The 22,683-nt window shown below is 47.1% G+C and overlaps 12 protein-coding genes across 12 annotated transcripts; 4 read left to right on the forward strand and 8 right to left on the reverse strand.

Annotated features, from left to right (window-relative positions):
• Positions 1 to 76: 76 nt before the first annotated feature.
• Positions 77 to 2,047, forward strand: MGL_3574 (uncharacterized protein; the record flags this gene model as incomplete). Its single annotated transcript, XM_001729055.1, has 1 exon — positions 77 to 2,047. One exon carries the CDS (start codon positions 77 to 79, stop codon positions 2,045 to 2,047), a length of 1,971 nt encoding a protein of 656 aa, XP_001729107.1.
• Positions 2,048 to 2,632: 585 nt separating this feature from the next.
• On the reverse strand, positions 2,633 to 3,262 carry MGL_3575 (uncharacterized protein; the record flags this gene model as incomplete). The annotated part of the gene is made up of 1 exon (XM_001729056.1): positions 2,633 to 3,262. The coding sequence occupies one exon, from the start codon at positions 3,260 to 3,262 to the stop codon at positions 2,633 to 2,635; it is 630 nt and encodes a 209-aa protein (XP_001729108.1).
• A 296-nt stretch (positions 3,263 to 3,558) lies between these two features.
• MGL_3576 (uncharacterized protein) lies at positions 3,559 to 4,417 on the forward strand (the record flags this gene model as incomplete). Its single annotated transcript, XM_001729057.1, has 3 exons — positions 3,559 to 4,065; positions 4,112 to 4,324; positions 4,397 to 4,417. 3 exons carry the CDS (start codon positions 3,559 to 3,561, stop codon positions 4,415 to 4,417), a joined length of 741 nt encoding a protein of 246 aa, XP_001729109.1.
• Positions 4,410 to 5,256, reverse strand: MGL_3577 (uncharacterized protein; the record flags this gene model as incomplete). The annotated part of the gene is made up of 2 exons (XM_001729058.1): positions 4,410 to 4,663; positions 4,998 to 5,256. 2 exons carry the CDS (start codon positions 5,254 to 5,256, stop codon positions 4,410 to 4,412), a joined length of 513 nt encoding a protein of 170 aa, XP_001729110.1.
• A 950-nt stretch (positions 5,257 to 6,206) lies between these two features.
• On the reverse strand, positions 6,207 to 9,182 carry MGL_3578 (uncharacterized protein; the record flags this gene model as incomplete). The annotated part of the gene is made up of 5 exons (XM_001729059.1): positions 6,207 to 6,239; positions 6,270 to 7,409; positions 7,446 to 7,499; positions 7,534 to 8,565; positions 8,598 to 9,182. 5 exons carry the CDS (start codon positions 9,180 to 9,182, stop codon positions 6,207 to 6,209), a joined length of 2,844 nt encoding a protein of 947 aa, XP_001729111.1.
• Positions 9,183 to 9,370: 188 nt separating this feature from the next.
• MGL_3579 (uncharacterized protein) lies at positions 9,371 to 10,260 on the reverse strand (the record flags this gene model as incomplete). The annotated part of the gene is made up of 4 exons (XM_001729060.1): positions 9,371 to 9,499; positions 9,527 to 9,565; positions 9,604 to 10,205; positions 10,233 to 10,260. The coding sequence occupies 4 exons, from the start codon at positions 10,258 to 10,260 to the stop codon at positions 9,371 to 9,373; spliced, it is 798 nt and encodes a 265-aa protein (XP_001729112.1).
• A 346-nt stretch (positions 10,261 to 10,606) lies between these two features.
• Positions 10,607 to 12,373, reverse strand: MGL_3580 (uncharacterized protein; the record flags this gene model as incomplete). The annotated part of the gene is made up of 1 exon (XM_001729061.1): positions 10,607 to 12,373. The coding sequence occupies one exon, from the start codon at positions 12,371 to 12,373 to the stop codon at positions 10,607 to 10,609; it is 1,767 nt and encodes a 588-aa protein (XP_001729113.1).
• A 299-nt stretch (positions 12,374 to 12,672) lies between these two features.
• Positions 12,673 to 13,608, reverse strand: MGL_3581 (uncharacterized protein; the record flags this gene model as incomplete). The annotated part of the gene is made up of 1 exon (XM_001729062.1): positions 12,673 to 13,608. One exon carries the CDS (start codon positions 13,606 to 13,608, stop codon positions 12,673 to 12,675), a length of 936 nt encoding a protein of 311 aa, XP_001729114.1.
• A 1,490-nt stretch (positions 13,609 to 15,098) lies between these two features.
• MGL_3582 (uncharacterized protein) lies at positions 15,099 to 16,524 on the reverse strand (the record flags this gene model as incomplete). The annotated part of the gene is made up of 5 exons (XM_001729063.1): positions 15,099 to 15,269; positions 15,300 to 15,402; positions 15,436 to 15,568; positions 15,596 to 15,916; positions 16,179 to 16,524. The coding sequence occupies 5 exons, from the start codon at positions 16,522 to 16,524 to the stop codon at positions 15,099 to 15,101; spliced, it is 1,074 nt and encodes a 357-aa protein (XP_001729115.1).
• Positions 16,525 to 16,791: 267 nt separating this feature from the next.
• On the forward strand, positions 16,792 to 17,156 carry MGL_3583 (uncharacterized protein; the record flags this gene model as incomplete). The annotated part of the gene is made up of 2 exons (XM_001729064.1): positions 16,792 to 16,843; positions 16,945 to 17,156. The coding sequence occupies 2 exons, from the start codon at positions 16,792 to 16,794 to the stop codon at positions 17,154 to 17,156; spliced, it is 264 nt and encodes an 87-aa protein (XP_001729116.1).
• A 221-nt stretch (positions 17,157 to 17,377) lies between these two features.
• On the forward strand, positions 17,378 to 19,736 carry MGL_3584 (uncharacterized protein; the record flags this gene model as incomplete). The annotated part of the gene is made up of 3 exons (XM_001729065.1): positions 17,378 to 17,498; positions 17,537 to 19,642; positions 19,708 to 19,736. The coding sequence occupies 3 exons, from the start codon at positions 17,378 to 17,380 to the stop codon at positions 19,734 to 19,736; spliced, it is 2,256 nt and encodes a 751-aa protein (XP_001729117.1).
• Positions 19,737 to 19,917: 181 nt separating this feature from the next.
• On the reverse strand, positions 19,918 to 22,205 carry MGL_3585 (uncharacterized protein; the record flags this gene model as incomplete). The annotated part of the gene is made up of 2 exons (XM_001729066.1): positions 19,918 to 19,923; positions 19,944 to 22,205. The coding sequence occupies 2 exons, from the start codon at positions 22,203 to 22,205 to the stop codon at positions 19,918 to 19,920; spliced, it is 2,268 nt and encodes a 755-aa protein (XP_001729118.1).
• Positions 22,206 to 22,683: the final 478 nt, after the last annotated feature.

The raw sequence follows: 22,683 nt of genomic DNA on the forward strand, positions 1-22,683 counted from the left end.
GTATAGGTGCGGCTGAGTGTGAGCATGATGAGAACACGACATAAATGACTACGTTTCAAGTATTTACACAATTTCAATGAGGCCAACGAATGTCACTTCTACCATGGTGTCCCGAAATCCTGCTAGCGAAAATTTCCCGCTAGTTTCTTCAGCGCTCTCGCCGATTCCTTTCACACCTAACCGGAGCTTATCGCTCCAGTTTAAGGGTGAGAGGATTTGTGATGAATCTGTTCAGCGACAACTCGAACAGAGAATTGACTTGTTAAAGCACAATATAAACTCACAGTCGAAACTAAACTTTTTGCTGGAGAGCGACATAAGAGATCTCGATAGTCGAATCGCCTTACTTATTGCCAACCGCATGGCACTAGATGAATTTGACTACCCACAAGTAGGAAAAAATGAGTGCCGATGTCACATCTTGGACGATAAACGACTTCAACTTTATTCCATCCTTTTTCACATATTGGTTACTGAACCCAGGCATATCGCAACATTGTGCTCACTTGTATCCCTAACTGAGATGGACATGTTTCTACAAACGGTAATGTTTACAATTTATGCGAATCAGTGCGATGAATATGAAGAGCACTTGCTGCTCACTGTATTTCAGTTTGTGCTCTCTACTCAATTTAAAACATCTCATGATTTTAGCACCGTTATGAGAGCCAACACGCCTATCTCACGTATGATGTCAACCTACACAAGACGAGGGGCTGGGCAAACATATTTAAAAAATGTACTATCAAGGCACGTTCATACGGTTTTACAGACTCCGACCAGTCTGGACCTCGATCCTGCGCATGTATTACATGAGCTTGTGCGAGAGGGTGCGATCAGCGGCAATCCTGAATGTGTCACTCTAGATCATCCCATGGTGCAAGAAAGAATCGAGGCACGAAGCTCCTTTTTAATGCACATCGCCAATGCAGTCGTGAATGATATTATTACTTCCGTCGACCTTGTGCCATACGGTATTCGCTGGATCTGCAAACAAATTAAAAGTCTCACTAGAAAAAAAGACCCCGATGCCTGTGCGGACGTTATTTTCTCTTTAATTGGTTCTTTCTTTTTCTTGCGTTATGTAAATGTTGCTATCGTATCACCCCAGCTATACTTGCTCAACGTCGAATCTGGTTCCAAGCATGGTCATCGCGCCTTGGTCCTTGTAGCAAAAATGCTGCAGTACCTTGTTAACAATCCATCACATGAAAAAGGCTGCATGATGAGGCTTTTGAAATCATTCACAGATATTAATCGCCATCGATTAACTATGTTTCTGAATTCGCTTTGCAACGTGGATGACTTTTATGGGTCACTGGAGATTCATCATTACATGGCTCTGTCTAAGTCCGACAGGAGACTTCACATCTCGATAAATGAGCTATTTTTCATGCACGCCCTTGTGAAGAAATACTTGAATGTTTTGGCTCCAGATCGTGGCACCCATCTTGGACAAATCATTGAAGAGCTGGGTAGATCTCCGAATCAATTAACGCGGAATGAAAATTACACTATTGATTTGGCACTTTTTAGTCGATGGGAAACTCCAAAGCATGACCTCGCGTCTACCTTAATGATCGAGAATAACATGACATCAAGTGACATACTTTACATTGAAACCAAGACGCTCTTCGTCGAAATAATGAGACTGACTTCCTGTCGGACTAGGCCCACTAACCTTTCAGAATTGGCGAGGAACGCAGCAAGATCTGGGATTAAATATTTGGAAGCTCTTGGCCGCCGTGCATCTACAAAGCTGAATGAGCTTGAGGAGCTTCGAATTCTCCATGAAGACATTCAGAAAGATCTGATGATTGACGAAATTCATACTGACTTTACGTGCCTATCACAAATTAATGGGTTGAGTAAACTCACAGAGGATGAGAAAAATCTGAATTCTGTTCTCAATGCTTTGAAAGAGCATCATGCTTTTTTGCAAATGCAGCTTAAGACATACAATGACTACTTGAAAAATATCTGCCAAGCTTCTAACACATTAAGAGGAACAGGTGCAAACAGCGCCTTTGGGTCGTGGTCATTCTGATGACGACAGAGAAGAAAATAATAATAAATTAAGATTATCGTATAGTTCATCAATACTATTATTGTGATTGCTCTTGCCTTAAAGGCCTAAAAGAGTCTAGACCAAGCTGCTCCCTTTTGAACCATTCTAGCATTCCTCAGATTTTGGTGCGTATGCTAGTTTCAGGTTCTGTATATGGCGGTCCTTACTTGTTCACGAAAAACAAAACAAAGCTCGTAACCATTTCAAAGCTTGCCGTAGACTTGTGCAAGATTCATCCACTGTCTTTATGTCTTAATTACTCGTCCCCATGGTGTTATGATCTTTTTCATACGCTAATTCATGTGAGAAAACTACAACTACTCTCACGGGCATAAAACACACACTCACAGCCTAGTAGAATTTCGCAGTATTAGGTTCATCATGCACCCTTTCTCATGCTAGTTTTTCGCAACATACTATGTCGAGTAGGGCAAGCAAATTGAATTGCGGTATGGAATGCCCAAACAGCATTTATTTTGGGGGGTAAAGAGTATCCTTTCTGTATACATGACGATGCCAGTCCACAACTAAGACAGCAAGTATGGCATAAACCAAAATAACATGTTACTTCTTTGAGTTGGCGGCTTCCTCGTCACGCTTGGCCTGGCGGGCCTGACGAGCACCTTCGTGACGGTGAATAGCCCGAGCCATACGGAGCGTTCGGAAGGCCTCACCCTCCTTCTCCTCGGCAGTGATGGCACGAGGAGCCTCAAGAGTCATGCCAGCGGGAATAGGGAATGCATCCGAAGTAGCGCGCGTAGTCGTGATCGAGGAGATGTCAGGCATCTGGCCCTTGCTCTTCTTCGTGCGACGGGGGAAGACAATCAAGCGTTCCTTGTATGCCTTGAGACGGTCAGTGTTGAGCTTGAGACTTTCCTCGCTCCTGTTCTTACGACGGTGGTCGACCGGAATACCGATCGAGCGAGCCTCAACCTTGCGGATACCAGCAGCCTTTAGCTCTTCGAGCGTGAAGCCACGACCCTGACGCATCTTCGTGTTGTACTTAAGGGTCTGACCACGCACAGCTGGGCGAAGAGGCTGGAGCGGACGCATACCTAGGGCAGCGGCCTTGGCGGCACGAGCATTACGACGGCTCTTTTTGCGACCTGCCTGGTCAAACCAGACCCGCACACGGCGCTGCCAGTCCTTGTGGAAGTGATTGTTATGGAGGAGGTTGTTGTGGCGGAAACCCATACTGAAACACGTTAGCAACCATTCAAAGAAGCTATACAATAGCCTGCCGCATCCCACGCAGACCCATGACGATAAGATGCGCGGACTGTTGCGCTCATCAAGCGTACCTTGCTAGGACTCACGTCGGTGGAAGGTGGATTGGTTCGCCTGGAGCATGTCTAGGACAACGAAAATGCTTCGCGCGATATTGGTCACGTGTGTACAGTTATACACGTGATCATGGCGTTCGACAGTCCGTGCGGTATATCGCTCCACTTTCACTCCACACTGGTGTGGCATGTAACTGGTGCGACACTATGACTGACGATACTGCTGATCCATTCGTTGTGCGATGGTTGACATGGTGTTCTCAAGCATTGCAGTCACATAAATATCCTATCAGATCTCTTGTCGATGTGTCGTCTCCGCTATCACCAGACACTGAAACAAGAGAAGATGTCATTGCGCGAGGGCGTTGTGAACAATGGAAAGAAGACCTTCTTCGGACAAGCCCCATGGTTCGGTTTATGGTCAAGCATTTGACGCTTATTCAGTGCAATCCACTCTCCCCCAGAGAAGATTCTGCGAGTCAAGGAACCCCGCCCAAGCTGTTAATTGCTTCTTGTCCACCCGACATTGCTGGAGGTTTCTCACCGTCGCCTCCCGAGAGACCCACGGCCGAGTCGGGAATCTTACTGTGCGCGAATCGTATCTTCAGTAAGGCACATCTTGAGGATACGATTTCACATGAAATGATACATTGGTGGGATCACTGTCGCTTCAAGGTTGATTGGGGCAATCTGCGACACCACGCATGCAGTGAGGTACGCGTGAAGGAGAGTGAGGCTGAAAAATTACTAACAGCTTCAGATTCGTGCTGCGTCCTTGTCAGGAGATTGTAATTGGACACGCGAAATTAATCGGCGCCACTTTGCACTTTCTAAACAGCATCAAAATTGTGTGAAGCGACGTGGGATCTTATCTGTTCGTGGGAATCCGGCTTGTAAGAGTGAGGAAATGGCAATGAAGGTGGTTGAAGACGTATGGGACAGTTGCTTTCATGATACCCGACCATTTGATGAGGTACGTTTAGTCTCTGTTGCGTTAAACCGGACGCTGACCACTAGATTTATTGAAATATGAGGCTATGGACAGTATGAATTCGACTCTATCTAAGAGTTTCAAGTCGTTTCGTACCAGCGTATATACGTGTATCCAATGCGGTTGTTTTGTCTCCCACACGTTGAAGACGTTTGTTTTGAGCGTCCACTTCTTGGCCCATAGCACGACCTAGTATATTCATACGGGCGCTCAAGGCGGCAATTTCATCCAAATTGCCATCGAGTTCATCTTCAAGCTCATCATCGCTTTCAGTGGCTTCGAATTGATAGCGCTCACGCTGAGCTTTAGGATCGACCAATTCTGAATTGTTGTGCGTAAATTTGTTTCGCACTTTTGAAAACACGTTGTCGTTAGAGACAGTTTCCTCGACCCGACGTTGTGAGGAAAGCATCTCAGCACGTGTGAGCTCACGTTCTTGGCGTTCATCAATGTGACGTTGCACTGCTCGAGCTTCCTCCGCATCTCGCTTGGCCCTTCTGTTCCGACTAAATTTGGGTCGGAAAATAGACTGATTCAACTGAGAAATGCGTCTAGCATTATCCTCAGCGCGAGATGCATGCGCCTTAGCAATGTCAAGACTTCGTTCAGTATCACCGATGGTATCTTTTTGTTAGTTATGCTTTGTCAGACATACCGCTTTGTTCACCTAGCTTGACCATAGTGTTAGTAGCCGTCTCTTCGGTCTCGCGAGCAAGACGCAATGCGTTGCGCGTACTACTCAGACTTTCCTGCTTCGTGCTTCGAATTTGATACTTCAACCCTTGAATTTCTTCCTCTTCAGGATCAAAGCCTTGAATGCCATTCTGTACAGCATAAGGGTCACGGTACGCTGATGAATGCGATGGCGCTGATTTTTGATAGTACGGGGTCGACTGGTTATAAGACTGCTGCATTGATCCACTTCCGTATTCAGCCAAAAGCTCTGCATCAGTGGGTTGAGACGAAGACCCTATTACATTACGTCCAGCCGTCGGAGTGCTGCTGTTTGTAGAGCCATATGGGTCACGAGGACGATTCGAGCCCCGCACTGACGTGTAGGCATCCAGCTGTCCACTGTGTGTTGGATCATTTGAAAGCTCTGGCTCAGAAACGGGTGGGATCTTGGGTTTCTTTCAAATTAGTGAGTCTCTTTGTTCGACGTACGCGTCTGAAAATCGGTTTCATGGTAGACTAAAGACTGCCCGTGTGTGTTGGACGCAATGGGTGTTTGTATCGCTGTGGAGGCAAGGCTGTCCGCACAGGTCAAGCGTCTCTATCTTATATAATGCGCGTTGTCCGGCAGAGATAAACTTTCTTTCATGGGCGCTCAAAGCTCCAAGCCGGCTCGTGTGCTTAGCTCACGGGTGACATCAAGTAATGCAAACCCCTCGTCAAAGCCTCCAAGGACAACATCAGTACGACCTGCTCAGAGCACAGAGTCGCATGAGGGTACCTCTCCCTTTTCTAAAGATAAATGTACGTGCCATCGCTACTTCCGGACCTGAACTCATTTCTAAGCTATTCTTGATGATGCACGCGATCCCCAATTTCAGCGTAACCTAGACATGTTAGGGCCTGTTCAAGTGCGCACTAAACGTGACACATTGCATCGAGACGGTCCGATGCTTGGAATTCTACACGCTAGGGTGCAGAACGAGCATTTAGAGTCAAACGAAGGAATAGCTCCAGGTCTATCGGCAGGAGAATTGTCGCGCCTATTAGAGGAATATCGAATTGACCCGACAAAACTGAATCAACTTGCTTTGGAATATGACGTAGGTGCTGACAAGCTACGCAGACTTGTGCGATACGTTGCCGCGCCAACTTATCTACAGTAATAAGACAATAAGTTATTTGTGCATGCTCAAAAGTTGTTTAATATATTCGAAGTCCATGCCTGTGGTTATTAGCTTCATTTTTGACGTACATTGTTTCGTATACGTTCGTCAAAGTCACGCATACATGACTCTAGGGCTTCAAGCTGAGCATGCTTGTCGTCCTTCCGCTGTCGTTTTGTGATTTGCACGCGGTCCTCGTATGCATGCAGAAACTCCTGCACTAGAGCTACGCCATTGTGTGTCACATCCGAATCCATGCGTGTTATATCTCTTTTATCTTCAATGCCTTCGAGTTCCTCAGCTTTACGCTTCGCTAACCGAATTACATCTTCGGGGAAATCGGCGAGTTCGGCAATTTGGATACCATAGCTCTGGTCACTTGAGCCAGGTTCAACTTTGTACAGCAGCGTGATGTCCTTGTCGAACTGCGAGCCATTTTCTCTGGGGGTGACATGAGCAACCACATGAAGGTTTTCAACGCCTGGCAGCTTTCGTGCAAGGCTAGTCATCTCATGAAAATGTGTGGCAAAAACACATTTGCAGTGAATTTGTGTGACCATATACTCGGAAATCGCCCACGCCAAGCCAAACCCATCATATGTCGACGTTCCACGACCCAATTCATCAATGAGAACAAGTGAATCTCTGGTTGCACTCTTGAGTATGGTGGCAGTTTCTAGCATTTCTGCCATAAATGTGCTAATACCGCGGAGTTGACTATCGCCAGCACCAACACGAGCAAGTATGCAATCACAAATCGGTATTTGAGCGCCAGCGGCCGCTGGAACGAAACAACCAATTTGGGCCATAAGTGTGATTACGCCAATTTGCCGCAAATACGTAGATTTTCCACCCATATTCGGTCCGGTCACGACGAGAAACTCGGATTCATTGGGCACCATGCTCACGTCGTTTGGAATAAAATGAATGTCATCCTGAACTTCTAAGCAAGGGTGGCGGGAGTCACGCAGGACGAGGGAGGAACCGCGTTCCCTAAGTTCAGGTCTCGTGTAAGGAATTGGTGCATTGCTCGATACATGGGCAAGGCTCACAATCACATCCAGATGAGCTACAACAACATTGAGATGTTCAAGAGGTGGCGTATATGAGGAGGCGATGTCGATAACGTCTTTTACGAGCCGGCTTTGTGTACTCGCATAGTCCTCAGAAAGAGAACGGAATTCATCGTTCAACTCACGCACAGAAGGTGTCGTAAAATACAAACCACCCTGACGATAAATACTAAAAAAAAACAAGCCACGTACCTTTACTGTACTCAAGTCCAAGTATCCGTTTCGATTTTTGACAACGCCTGCATCCTGTTGCATGGTAAGCTATCATAATAACACATACCGTACGCGTCACGCGAAAGCAATAGCCGTATGAAGAGTGATTTTCGAGATGCAGCTTCTTTTCTGTATCAAGGCGCAAATCATGGCCGACCTGTATATGCTGTTCATCCAGCTGATCGCGAATTACGTCCAGCTTAGTTCGAATGAGGCGGAGGGTTTCATCGAATTCGGGCTTAATGACATAATTGTGGTACTGTAACTCGTCCAAATCCAGTGTCATTTCAACCATCTCGACAAGTTTAACGAGATGCTGGTACAGTTCATCCAATGGGGCCACAAATGTGCTGTGAAACAGCGCGCAGTCAGCTTCTGATACAATAGCAATGGATCTCAGCACTTGTGTGAGATCCGGAATTTTTATCACAGCTTGATAACAGCGCACCACATCTTCCAAAGTCGCAACACCTCGCTGAAAACGTTTTCCAATTCGCAACATATCAGGCATATATTTGAGAAAATCATCTTGCAGCCGATGTCTTGCTTCAGGGTCGTCAAGCAAAATAGATAACATTGATTGTCGATTTTGGATGGCATGCAAGTTCACCAGTGGCTGTTTTAACCATTGGTTGAGCATCCGAATACCTTGGGCTGTTTTACAGTGATTTAAAAGACCAAATAAGCTTGCGCCCTTGTTGGTGCCCGATGCTTGGCCATGAGGATCTGGGAACAAATTCAGGGCTCTAAGAGCCGCGTTATCCATTCGCAAATATTCGGACAAATCGTGAGAACAGAGAGTAAACTTGCCAAAATTGGACTCGTCGCCCAACAAATTAAGATACGAAATTAGCGCAGATGCAGATGTCATAGCTAGCTTTTTGTTCAAGTTGGACGTCAATGTTGCCTGTTGCGAGGAGGGTAAAAGGCGCAGTATATCTTCTTCCACAGATTTGTTAACAAAAAGACCACGCCTAACCTCTGTAATGACGCAACCACATCTTTCAATCATAGAACGAAGTTTTTGGAGGTTATAATCGGAGCCAGCCTCATCAGTAGGCAAGACGCATTCTTTCACGCCTAGTTGAATAATTAAAGACTAGAAAATATTAGCGCGCAAGCCATACTAACCTCAGAATTTGAAAAAAGATCGGTTTCTGCATATTCAGCGATGCCGAATTCTCGATTTGTGGCATCAGCAAAAGCTGCTCCGACTTGGTTTAAACCATCTTCAACCTTGATGCGCAAGGCTAGCACAATAGGACTTGAAACAACATCTGATTGCAAGAACAGAAGGTCCTCCAATTCCTGCAGATTTCCAGGTGATGCTTGTTTAGCAATAGCCCATGTGCTACCGCGTTTGCCTGACCCATCGCCGCTTGTGGATGCCCAGATCTCGACACGCAGTTGCTTCGTTGTGAGGGCATCGCGCAAAAAGCTCTTAGCTGCCGTCAAACTTAATGAGCATGAAGGAAGTCCTATATCCTCGCGAGATTTGCCACCTAAGTATCGTAAGACGGATTTCGTCTTGAACACTGTATCAGCAACATATAAAGCATCGTCACCGTACGCAGCATAGAAATCCTGACGATTGAATAAACGAACCGTTCCGGGTACAGTTGCTGGTAAGTTACGGAAAAACGATATAAATCCAGTGTCAACTTTCTCCGAGTCAAGACACGAGCCACTTGGTCGCGACTCTTCCGTTGGATACATCAATCCTGACATGGTTGGAGCCAGAAACATGTAGTGATACGCGTGCGCTAGTCATGTCTGCTGGCGCGTAGCGCGATTTCAAGGCCTAGAAGGTGTATGTCTGAAACAAGTGGAGACTGCCGATAGATGCAGCATTGAGGCGAAGAAGAGACAGGGGCATGATCAACTGTGTCGACTACCATAGGATTCTACTCAGGACGTCTAGGTGCATCAAGGGGAACACGGACACCAGTGCCCTTCCAATTTGATGGCGCACAAAATTGACAAAACCATTTTCCCTTTGGCGGATGGTTCAAGCCAATGCAGCCGATGTGGAACTGCTTGTAAGGATGAACCAAACGTACCCATTCGCATGGACAGTCATCATTATCACAAGCTACCATCTGCACTTGATTAGCCAACTTCATTTATCGATACATACCTCACCATATGATACTCTCTGACAGTAGCAATATTTTGGCTCACTTGGATCAGCGTCTATGTGCTCGATAGGCACAGAAGAGTCAGAGGACGTCTTAGGAGAACTTGGTTTGGCGTCACGAGGGCGCTCATGACCTTGTACATTATGCGGCATTCCTCGATTGCTTTGCATGTGCTCTTTTAGGTATTCAAGGCAAACGAGTGGATCCAAAGAAATGAGGGCGCTCCAAAATGTCAACAGTTGACCGGAGGGCGAGAACCTGTCAGAGTCTTTGGGGACTGGAGTACTGGACGTTGAGGATTCCATAGAGTTGGAAGATTCAAGCTCTTTTCGAAGTCCTGCGTATAAGCTGCGTTCATTTTTTAAAAGGTCAATGTCTAGACGACGAATCTGTCGATCCACAGTGTCGTATGCAGAAAGAGCAAGTGCGAGTTTTTCCTCAGCCAATGAGCAAATGAGCTGGGATTTGTCTCGAATCTTTAGCAAATGTGACTTGCATGTTGCTGCACTCAACTCAGATGTCAAGCAAGAATGATCCTCTAATGATCGATGGTGCGTGTCAAAAAATTGCTTCCATGTGGCGTTAAGCTCGACTTTGGCATCTTATCATGAGCACAAGAGTCACTAACCTTCGCTTGTCTGATCTAGCTCCTTCATAAGTATAAAAGTACGTTGAAGTTCTAGTGGGAGATGGTCGGCTACTAAGAAACATGAGCATTTTGTAGATGGCACGCACTTTCCGAATATTCCTCAGTCCATTTCCCAATACGATTTCCTATTTCGACACTGAAAATTTGCTGCTCATGCTCCGAAATGACGACGGGCCTGTCATTCTCTTCATCTTCACCAATAGCCTTTCGCTTCTTGGATGATACTTGGGCTGGAGCTTGCTTCCTACGCGACATTCCGTGCAACACTCGCACCTACGAAAGCAAGACGGATGGTTGTGTGGAGAAATATTAACAATTAATTCGTAATTGGTCTAGCAAACAATTAGACAGCATCAAAGCATGTACTTCACAAGTTTGGTCAGGAATCGTGTGACGATATCGACTTTTCTTTCGGGGGAATCAAAAGTTTTTGAGTTCATAAGTTCGCGAGCACACTCGCGCATTTCTAAGACTTCTTCTGCAAGCACAGCCTTTAAAGGCGTAGCTTTGGTCGTCATAAACAAAGTGCATTCCAAATCAAGTTTTTCTGAACGCGACCCAAAATTAGAAGAGCCAATAAGTGTTGTACTAGGCTGGAGAGCCTGATTGTTGTGTGACGGTAAAGAGATCCAAATGCCCTTCTGGTGGTACGTCCACCCATACTTGCTCCATTCCCGCAATTCCACTGGTGCTAGGGAGCCCTGAGAAACTGGATCCGTTAAATCAAAGATGGATGAGCCACCGTCCGGCTTCAAAGGCTCATGAAGACTTTTCGCAACTACTTGTTTCCAAAATTCTTTTTCCAGAAACGTGTAGGCAGCAGGAATGCGGCTACTCAGTCCTTTACTACCATAAAAGCCATTAGCCTCAGGAGACGCCGCAACCAAACGAAACACGACCGGTACACTACTCGGGGTCGTGCCGAGTGAATGGATCTTGTCAGACAATACTAGGGATCTGTAAGTGCCTGAGAGTGTAAAATAACCTGAAGTGAGATCCACGGTTGTAAAAGGTCTTGCGAGATTAGTTTGCATGGGCTTTATTCGTGAGCAAAGTGCAGATAGATAGTCAGTTAAAAGGGGTATCATGTCTGTTTCTTGAGTGATAGAAAGCTGCCCCATCTGGAGAAGTGGAATCAACCTTGTATCGCCATTCCGATGAGATCGTTCCGCTTTTACTCGTTCATGCCAACGAATTGTAAAATCTCGCAATGTTTTAGAGGCCACGTCTTTCCAATTTTTTTCTGGAAAAGTTTCTGATGATGGCCAAAGACCAGCTGCAGAGATTGTTCCATCAGTGTCCTCCGAAAGAAGAAGACCATCCCCTCCATCCCAGCCTAAGTGAAAAGAGCTTTGACTGAGTGCCATGTGTTCTTTGGAAAAATCGTCCATGTCAAAGATATGCTCTCTGCAGAAGTTGATCAGCTGTTTATCGCCTTTGTATTGCAACTCGTAGCTGAACCTGCTAATTAGCAGAATAAGGCTATGCAGATAGTTGGCAATTGACTCATGGTTTTGAATAAGCATGTAGCGATCCATCCGCCGAATAAAGTAATCTCTTGATAGATTGGCACCACTGATAATCACATCATCGTCGAACCCATATACTTTCATGTGCTGTAGACCGAGACCTTCATTGAATCGTTTTCCAATAAGACGCGCTTTGAGGCTTTTCGGACGCAATGCAGGCGTGGCATACAAACGTATATCAACTTGATTTGGAAACATGGCTGCGAGATGCGACAGAAGAGATGCGCTTGACACGCTCGATGGGCTTTCGCGTGTTGCACGCATTGCATCCATGAGAATTGTAAGCTGAAGCTGGGGCTGCCTTGCTAATGCTTGACCAAGATAAATGGCAAGTTCACGTTCCTCTCTCCCAATATACAAAGTTGAAATAAAGATGCGCCTTTTGGCTTGCATGATTTTGTTTTTTAAAAGCCCATAGAACTGTCGTGGTGTGCGCACAGTCACAATTGATTCTGACGAGACAGAAAACATGGGTACTTTGAGTATCTCTGATACCATTTCAGGTAGTTCAAATTCATCCCAAGCATTGGTTTTCGTACCAAATATTCCCGCCTTGTGCGTTGCAATCGCGGAAGATCGTTGGGTAGACATGTTCAGACGGCGGCCAAGAACTTTAGGCTCAAGGTGATTTCTAAGAATGCCTTGTTTGGAATTTGAAACCAATGAGTTAGGTTGCCAGGCAATAGAATTCAACAGTGATTTATGACGCCCAAGACGCCTCAGACTTGAGGAAATGCTCCAGTGTCTCATAGTGTAGTCAGCACGCTAACCTTAATGTGTCACAACAAGTGCACGAGATGCCACAGACAATGAGTCGACACGTGATTCAGGTGAGTGTACGTGTGGATATTGGGGGAGGGGGGAATTTCTACACTGGGGCGGGGATGCAGTTAAATGAGTTGGTTATTATTCTGTCGCTCCATCGGAGTGGGTGAGTCAACAACCCTCCGAAATTTGTTTGCCGTTGGAGAACTGGGAATTTCCGGATCTCCATCGCGTACTGATGTAGCAGGCGACGATCCAATGGTTGCAGATGAGCTAAAAGTGCGTTGAGGTAGGGATATATTTACTTGTGGAAGAGAAACATGGGGAGGTATAGGGCCACCAATCCCTAGCTCGCCACCGGATATTGCGCGTTCCCGCATCCTCTGCTGTTCTATAGCAAATTCTTGCTCCCGAACTTCGGCGTTGAAGGGCGTTGCATCGCTAGTGATACTCCCAGCTTCAGAGTTCGCCACGCTGACAGAATTGGCCCGACTGCTGCTCGCCGTCCCAATGCTCATAGGCCGGAAAGGAGTCGTAAAGCGATAATTAGATACGCTCTCACCCATAGACGAATCCATACGAGAGGATATCTGTGAAGAGGTGACCACACCAGAGAGATCATGCGTCCTATCGCCAGACTCCAGGGTAACGCTTTTAGGTGAACCGGGCTGCACAGCTACAGAAAACACAGATCCGGCACTCGGAATTCCGGGACGAAACTCCGATGTGCGCGGATCAAGCTCAGGCGGTACACTTTCTTGCTCCACTGGCTCGTGCTCTAGGCCAAAGATAGATTGATTGCATTTGGAAGCGTCTTCAGGTACAGGAATACGAAGTTCGCACAGTACTTCATTGAGTATGGGCTCATCTAGGCGAATTCCTGGAGCTAAATGCTCCGCCTCGGGAATCTGCTCTAGATTGTCAGCTGTCAACGCGACCTGTGTTGTTCCTTGCGGAGCGTAGCTTGAACCAAGTTGAGGCTCTGACTCTTCAGGTGCATGAGAATCAAGCACTCCATCAGCAGCAAGCTTTATTAAAGCTGTTCGACGGTCCTCATACATGGTGCCTGCGCAATGCCACAGGATATGCTTTGTTTTATCGTAAGTGCACGTTTCGCTTCCACCTTGAGCTCTACGTGTCCAGAGAGCCAACACTTCCTGAACCTGTGGACATGACACGCGGTTCGGCCGACATACCACAAAAAGGGCTCAGCACGGGCCATGCGGGGTAATGTACATGTCTTAATCACCAAGGAGAAAAGAAAAAATTGCTATTGCGTAACATCGTCTTCGTTACAAGGCATCGACACTGCTAAAGGATTCAGAGTCACTATCAGATATTAATGCAGGCACCTCGACATCGGAGGTACGAATAAATGCTTCCTGCATGTCAGAACGTTCTATCATCTTTATCTGCCATTCATGGGCCAGACTTGGACCACGCGTAGTGGAATAATCGAAAAGCGTCGGAACCCGCCGCAAAGAACTTTTCGGTGGCCTTGGAGGAGGGCAGATTGGCAGCACTTGCCCCAATTCCAGATTTTTGCCTGTGTGATTATCCAATGCTCTGGAATAGGTCGCATCAAGGATTGCAGCACAGTGCTTCGATGTCGCTTTCTCGTGAACATCTTGTGAGTTCACGACACAGGGTGGTGGTTTCCTGAAAGGGGGTGCTTTACTCTTCGACGATTCGGAATGTGCGATTTTTGTACAAAGAGGTGTTTCAGTGCGCCATGGAAGACTACCAGGCATATTCGGCGTATCATCTTCAAAAGAGAAACATTCTTCTCTTGAAATTTGTGGCTTGATACGAATAGATCCGTGCTTTCGACCAAATGGATTATGCACAGAAATCACGCTCGATGTTTTGGTCTCACGAATATGTGCAACTCGAGGAAGTTGAGAGCCCCATAAACTTTGTTGGGGTTTGGATGGTAAATGACTTGTCGAGCAGCCAAATTGATTGCCTGTAGAGACTCGCTCGAGTGGTGACATTTCAGAGAAAACGTCCTGCGTTTTATTGTCAAGCGCATATGTTTGTTTCAACTCACCAGTGCTAATAGGCACAACATTGCTGTCGATCATTGGTGTATCGGAGGTGAATCGTGCAATGTCGTGACTAAGAATTGGACTCGACGCGAACAGTCGATTCAGTACGGCATCGTTTTCCCGGCATTGTAACGAGGTAGCACGAGGCGCTAACGCTTCCGTCATGCTAGTTCTTCGACCTAATATTTCAAATTGACAGCGATTATAATATATAAGTGATGAGGAAGAGATGAGATTTGTGTAGAATAATTCGCACGCTTGAGCACGATGGGGAATCAGCAGGAGAGAAAACCGCTGGTTAGAACTTATAGGGCCCTTCAAGGGTTGTTGTAATGTTGCGAGGTTAATTATGCGGCAAGGATTGTGCGGACATTATGTTTGATGGGTTCTTGCCGCATATGAAGTGCTACTCTGATGCAACATCTACTACGTATTCCACAAGACAAAAATTAGTCCGAATTCAACTTGGTGGAGGCAGAGTAGGACAAGGCACACGATGCTGACTACTCCAGAATTCTGATTGCGTGGAGAATGTATCCACCACTCGCAGATGTCGTCATGTCTGGATGTGTGCGTGCTGGCAGGACTTGATATCGACGCAGCCATGGCTCTGTAATCGAAACATTCACGAATGAATGGTTAGCGCGCAAACGAGCTTGTGTTTCCACAAGAGGCTTTGGTAAGGGTCAAAAAAGCACACGTACCTGAAGGTGGGGACTATGCACGACGACATTCGCAGAACCAGATAGATAGGGAGTAATCCGATGAATCACCGAGTATGTCTCATAGGGACAAGCTATGATGGCACTAACATGTGGTAAGCCGCTTGCTCATACGTACGCGTCAAACTCTCCTTCAAAGAATTGCTGACGTGTAGCCAAGAAGTCCTCAATAGCAGTCCGTTTCTTCTTTGCGCGATTTCGTTCGCGTTCCGAGGTGTATTCGCGCGATAGCTCCTCTGACATATGCGACGCTATCGTTAGATGAAACGAAAACGTACGGAGTGTCCATCGTGACTCGGTCGTAGCCCAATGTAGTGTTTTTAGGACGCCAGATGTATGCGCCGACGTCAAGTTGAACTGCGACATGAGCTCAAGTGCAGGTGGTGAGTCTGTGTCGTGTACGAGATAAACAGAACCAGAACCACCCATCCGTTCAAGAACTGCACCTGCAAGCAAACCACCAATCCCATCAACAACCAAATACTTGCCACCTGCTTGGACGTTGGAGAATGAGAGGCATTGAGAGAGAGAGTCTGCTCGCATGTTGCGAATTTTCTCCGGGCACCGCTCAAAGTTGTACGTGGCAACGTGAAATGCATCTGGTGCAAGCGGGGTAAAATATTTGAGGTGCTTTGACTCTTTACGCTTCATAATTTTGGTTTGGCTGTATGCAGTGCGCAGTTCATAACTTTTGTTCCCTTCAAGTTGTTTTTGGATGATCTCTCTGCCTGTCGCACCAGCTTCTTTAAGAGCCTTGATGTCGTCATATGTCAATGACTGCGACTCGCCATCATCAAAGATATTTTCATTCGTCGCCTCGCTTTCAACTTAATGTATTGTGAGAACAACCAGTATACATACCTAATGCCTCGGCAACCGCTTGGTGCATGATTTCGAGTGTCCCGTCTGGTCTTATTTCATAAGTAGGGCCAAACGGTTTACCAATAATACTGTTTGCATCAAAATTACCAAACTTTCCAATGGAAACTGTTTTTCCTTTTTCTAATGTGACAAGCTTCATCATACCGGATGGCAAGCGCAGAAAAACGTTCATGCCAGGTACTATGATAGTCGTTCGGGCACGCAACTTATCGTTTGTTAAGGTGATATCATGGGTGATTCGTGCTTTTTTTGAACTATTCATGGCATTTTCAGCGTTCTCGTTCTCATCAGTAAGCTCGTGTTTCTCTGGGCGCGAGTCGTGCATCGTTCTGAGAGACTTTGAGCTGTCAGTGCATCCCTTGTCCCAGCACCATCACGACCCTCAAGTGCGGCACCATATTTATCACGTGCGCCCCATCTCTCCACAGGTACGGTTTTGACACTCAACTTCTTTTAACATGGCAACTTCAAATGTGTTGCAGGGTCAACCAGAACAAGATCCAGAGTTCCAGGTACGGCTTGTCATAATTTAACCTGAAGGCTGGCATCGAAGCCATAGTCAGACAGCTAAAAGATCAAGGCGCATCTGTCGATGACATTGAGCGCGCTAAGGGCCAGGCGGTGCAGTTCTACTTGCAGCGGAAGTACGTCTCGTTACCAGCTCTAAAATTATATCCAAGAACCCTGACCCAATTCGTTTAAAGGCAGCAGAATACAACACAAATAACATATGACTCCTGCACAGATCAGGGCCAAACTCCCAATGGGCATGTTAAGGATGTCAAGCCCAGTGAAGGGCAACAAGAACAATATCCCACGTCATTCCACAAAATTGTGGAGCTCATTGCCACTGGGCAAGAGTCTAATATACCTGGCATTCGTGATATTCCCCTTCAGATCAATTCTCAGCTACCCAGTAAGTCGAAGATGGAATGCCCCAAAAAGCCATGGGAGTAGACTGTTTATACTCCCGTCACATATGTTTTATCTCTTCAGTTTGTACGCAATTTTCCATAGAGCCAACGGGATGGTAAAGTCGTAAGTGAGCTCAAGCCGTCCTAGAAAGTTGAGATCACATGACTTGGAAAATTGGCAACGTTTAAGACGGCTGTAGACCGTGTGCCAGGTGCTCTGAGCTATCTAGGAAAGGTTGCGTCGTCTTTAACAGGGCAAGGAATATGCTGGCACCAGAAGACGCGTTAGTGCAAAAACTACAAAAAGAGCCACATTTGCTGGCAGCAGGCGATGTGAATCTTTTCCAGCTGGCACAGCGTGCCACAAAGTCGCTTTATGACCGAGGTATGTACTGTCGTGAGAAGACTTGCTCACAAGACTAGGTGTCATCGACGAAAAAAAATCCTTACCATTTATTTCATCCTTATTAGATTCATGCGTACCAAGCAAGAGAAGTAATCATAACATGGGAAAGCGTAAACGTGGTCAACTTAATGACTCTACTTACGAACACCATCCATTAATTCCTCCGACTGAGCTTAATGAACTTGTGCTTGAAGGGATGGGAAACGATCAGATTTGGAGCCAGCTAGAATTGCGGAGTGCTAAAATTGCGCGAGTACTTGATCACGTTATTACGAGCACGGCAAATCTTGAAGAAGAAGATGACGAAGACGAGGAGAGCAGTAGCGATGATGATTCCCTAGAGTATGCACGCGAGAATGATGCAAATGTCGAGTGGGATGAAGATGAGGACGATGTGTCTGATCATGGATTCGCAGGTGCCTCTGATTTAAGTGACGTTGATCCTAACGAAGTATTTTATGAACCTTTGCACACGGAAGAGATGCAACTCAAGCGCAGGGAAGAAAAAGAACGGCAAGAAATGATGCAGATTTATGGGGTGTCTGATCCTGCATTATATGAAGCACTACTCCCAAATAAGTCGAACGATCAAGGGACGGATGATGACGAGGAAGAAGAGGAAGAGGAGGAAGACCATGATTCGCCTACATCTTTCTCTAAGCCTAGGCACCCAACCTTAGATGATGACTTTTTCTCTATTGACGAGTTTAATCGTTTGACAGAAGCAGAGGAGCGCAAGAATCTAACGTCTCGCGCGAATTTGTCTGGTGACGAAGATGAGAGTGACTCCGACAACATCGACCTGTACGCTCCCATTGAAGAACAAGATGAGGGCGACGATAACGACACACCAGTGGAGGATATCCATTACACAGACTTTTTTGACCCGCCGCCTGTTTCTGCCGTGAAAAAGAGTAACAACAGTTCCCGTTCTTCTCATGTGGAGAACAAACCTCCTGCCCCACCACGCAAGTCCCTCGTGCGCTTCCATGACCAAGTGCGTGTCCGCCCGATCAAGAAATGCAAGCCTCAGTCTTCCGCTGGCCTCTTAACTGATGGTACAGAAGAAGAGGAGGAAGAGGAGGATGAAAATAGCGAGAGCGATGCGGAAGATACGGAAAGTGGGGAGGAAGAGGAGGATGAAAGTAGCGAGAGCGATACGGAAGATACGGGACGTGAGGAGGAAGAGGAAGAGGATGATGACCGTATCGATGACGAGGAAGATGAAGAAATGGAGGGTGAAGATCGTGTAAATGAAGAGTCCATGGAAGATGAGAGTATGGACAATGAATCAGATAATGAAGCTCGCATCGATGATACAGCTAATCGAGTCGCTCAGGATTTGTTCGATGATGAATCGGATAAGAACGAAACGTCTATGTCGACACACGAACGTCGCGTGGCTGAACTGGCTAAAGAGATTGCTCAATATGAAGATGAAAATGTGCAAAAGAAAGACTGGGTGTTGATGGGAGAAGCCAGCACACGGGAACGACCTACCAACAGTTTGCTAGAGGAAGATCTTGAATTCGAACGAACTGCCAAGTCAGCGCCCGTTCAAACGCAAGAGCATGGTGAAGGAATCGAAAGTATGATTAAACGTCGTATCCTCGAGAGACAATTTGATGACGTGATTCGACAACGGGATCTTGACGCCGTCCCATTTTCAGCTTCGCGTGTTTTAGAGCTGTCGGACGCCAGGAGTTCCAAAAGCCTGGCCGAGCTGTATGAGGAAGAGTACCAGGCTTCTCGGGGCGAAGAGGCAGGCGAAAGTGCTCCACGCTCGGAAGCTGAGACAAAGCTTGATAATGAACATTCAGCTATCGCTGCTGACATGGATGCCCTCTTCTCAAAGCTCGATGCTTTGAGCAATGCACATTACACACCGAAAGCTCCTAAGGCAGCTATTCAGACCTTGTCTAACACACCAGCGGTTGCTATTGAATCTGCCCTTCCTACGACCATGTCGGCCGGTACTATGCTTGCTCCAGAAGAGGTTTACGAAAGACCCTCACATAGTGTGGCTCTGGAAGGTGCCAAGAGTGAATTATCGCATGCTGAAAAACAGAAGCGACACCACCAACTTCGTCGTGAAAAGCGCCAGCGCAATGATCGTATCAAGCGTACGGAGGCAGCCATTGAGCGCCAACGGGGAGGTCCTCGGAAAGGCGATGTTAAGACTGAAAAGGACAAGGCGCTCAAGAGTCTCGTTGGTAACAAGGGTGTGACAGTCGTTGGAAAAGATAGTAAGCGTCACGATGTCAAGCGGCCCAAGTCCGATCAATCGGCTTCATCGTCAAAGTCATCGTCTGCATCGCAATGGAAGCTGTAGCAATAGTATTATAGAAACTCACGTTCAAGGGATTTCTGGACACTCCTCAGTACATCCGATGATGTGTTAAGGCTCGTCAGAATGTACATGACATTTCCCAGGGAACGAAGATGTAGGGGAAATGTGTGGGAAGAGAGGGAGGAAGTAGTATCATGCTCCATGATGCCTGTCTGCTTGCCAAGTTTGAGCATGAGGTCATTCGCTGCGTCCGATGCATAACCACTGACGGAATCTGTTTTCAGCTCAATCTTGAGTAAGGTGCCAAGAGCCATGACACCAGAAACTCGATCCGCATGTGATAGGAGATTGACGAAAGATTTGTCCCATACGCTCCAATGCTCCGAACTCCATTGCTTTTGGTAAGGTGTCCAAGAGCCATTTAAATCCATCTCTTCAAGCACATCTAATGTCTCAATCGCCACCTGGCAGCCGACGGGGTGTGCTGTATAACTGTGCCCATGGAGCAAAGCGTGCGTCTTTTCTCTTGAACATGCAAATGTCGAATAGATACTCTCTGACGCCAGTGTGACTGACATAGGCACAAGTCCTCCAGATAGTATTTTAGCCAAGCAGCTTATGTCAGGCGTTGTACCAAGGATGTCGGCGCCCATCTTGCAGCCCAGACGACGCAATCCGGTAAAAACCTCGTCAAAGATCACAGGCAAACCGCGCCACTCTCCATTTGATCGTGCTGCGGTTACACGCCCCATGTGGGCGTGTCGAAGCGGTGGATCCGTAAGAGAAAACAAATCTTCTCTTTCACGCACGACATCCACGAGACAGCGTTGGAATAGTGGATCAACAAAAATCATGCCCCCTGCACCCATAACTAGTGGCTCGAGTACAAGAGCACCGAATCGTCGTCGTTCCACAATGACTAGATTTTCAAGCCGCTCATGCACCACGCGCTTGTAAAAAGCCGCAAGTTTCGTGTCGAGTCTCTTTTGTACATTGAGTACTTCCTCGATTGACGAAAATACACCAAGGCACTGGGGCTCTTTACCCCATTCTGCTGAGTCACTTGTTTCCACATACACTTTGCCACATTTCATTCGGAGTGTAGGGGGCGAGAACCAATAGCCCCGTCCTCGGTACCAAGCGACATGTTCACTAAACACACTAGGTTCGCACGCGTCCATAGCACCAATTGTATCTCCATGGTAACTTCCCTGAAGTCCGAGTATCTCCCATTCGCGCGGTGTGCGCCCTCCGAGTGATGCCGACTGGCGCCCTGGCTTGATTCGTGCTTCTGTTGTCGGTGACACAACCGCCGCGCTGTAGCGCCGCACACTTGATTGCAAGGCCATTTTTATAGCCACTTCCATGCCTGTACTTCCGTCATCAGAAAAAAACACTCGGCTTGCCCATCCGCGTCCAGGCGCAAGCCTACAAGGTTCGTGGTGACCGAGCAATCTCTCTGTTAGTGTAACTGCCGGTGCATGTGCTATTCCCGGAGAGAGAACATGTCCATAACGGCCTGCCGCATAGGCCGCCGCAAGTGCCAAGCGTGGATGGCCGTGCCCAATGACTTGAGTCCACCAGGAGGCAGAACCGTCCAAAACAGGTTTCATCGTCGACGATGAGGGCTCGTACGTTTGGAAGAAGTCGCCATGTGCACTGTCGATAACAGTTACATCATCTGGTGCTATTCGGGTGTGCTGTGTGAATGGCCACCACATGTGCTGATGCGCACGCTCACCAAGAGTATCAAGAGACGCATAACGCTTTGCATGGCATTCACGCAAATGATTTACTACATCGAGCATGCAATCATCGCGGCCGTTACCGTGGATCATGCCAAGATAGTATTTTTGTAACTGCTCGGCATCTTGCTTGGTGCTAGTATGACGAGCCGGTGGCATGCCCCACGAATTTACATTGGGGCCACCCAATGCAAAAACTCTAATTCCTTGGTCGGCGAAGAATTGAGCAAGATATTTATCGTTCTGGTAGTGAGGCGATGGGAATAGAAGTACGGCATCCACATCGTATCCCCGCATGCGCAGACTCTCGTATGAGCAACGTGTAGTGCTAATTCCGCCAAGCACACTGGACCCAATAAGGATCGTTGGTAAGCGCAAGGGCCGTAGAAAATCTGCCTGGGACGAGCCGCTAGGCGATGGTGAATGAACGCCACCAGCCGACTCAAGGATTGCAGCGTTAATACGAGGCTCATGTTCGCATAGCAGCATCCAATCTTTAATTCGACGAACAAGAGAAGCATCCTCAGCTTGCCAATCAAGCTTTGATCCAAGTTGCTCTGCGGCCAAATGAGGCGAGATAGGTTCGGTGAACTGGACCAGCGTTTGGCTCCATACGTGTGGTGCAAACTTGCTCACATGTGTCGAGTCCATATCTTTTTCATCTCCTGTCGAGACAGGCTTCAAGTATGCAACACGATCGCCTTCTTCGTGTGGTGTCAGTGTACGTGGCAAAGGAGCATGTGGGCGGGAAGGAGCAATTGTGCTTGCGAGCGCTAACGCTGTTGAAAAAATGGTTTTTCCAACATCTGTGTCTGCACCAAACACCTAGGATGGTAAGAGTAATGTCAACGGACCTGGTGCACACGAAGTCTCCCAGCTGCAGAAGCCGCCATGGAAAAAAATAATCTCTTAAAACAGGTGAATGTTATTTCGAAGTCTTCCACAAGCTAGCTAGCATTGGCCTAAATAACTCACTCTCAGGTCGTATCAACCAGCCGATATCAGCCCAGCCAACCAGTCAGCCCATGTTGGCACGCGCGCGCGCAAGACGCGCGCTTAAGACCAACTCTGAATTTCCGGTAATCACGTGCGGACAACGTGTTTGTCTGGCACGCAAGTGTTGCGGCTC

Source organism: Malassezia globosa, assembly GCF_000181695.2.
Source record: "Malassezia globosa CBS 7966 chromosome Unknown mgl_sf_10.1, whole genome shotgun sequence".
NCBI classification, from domain to species: Eukaryota; Fungi; Basidiomycota; class Malasseziomycetes; order Malasseziales; family Malasseziaceae; genus Malassezia; species Malassezia globosa.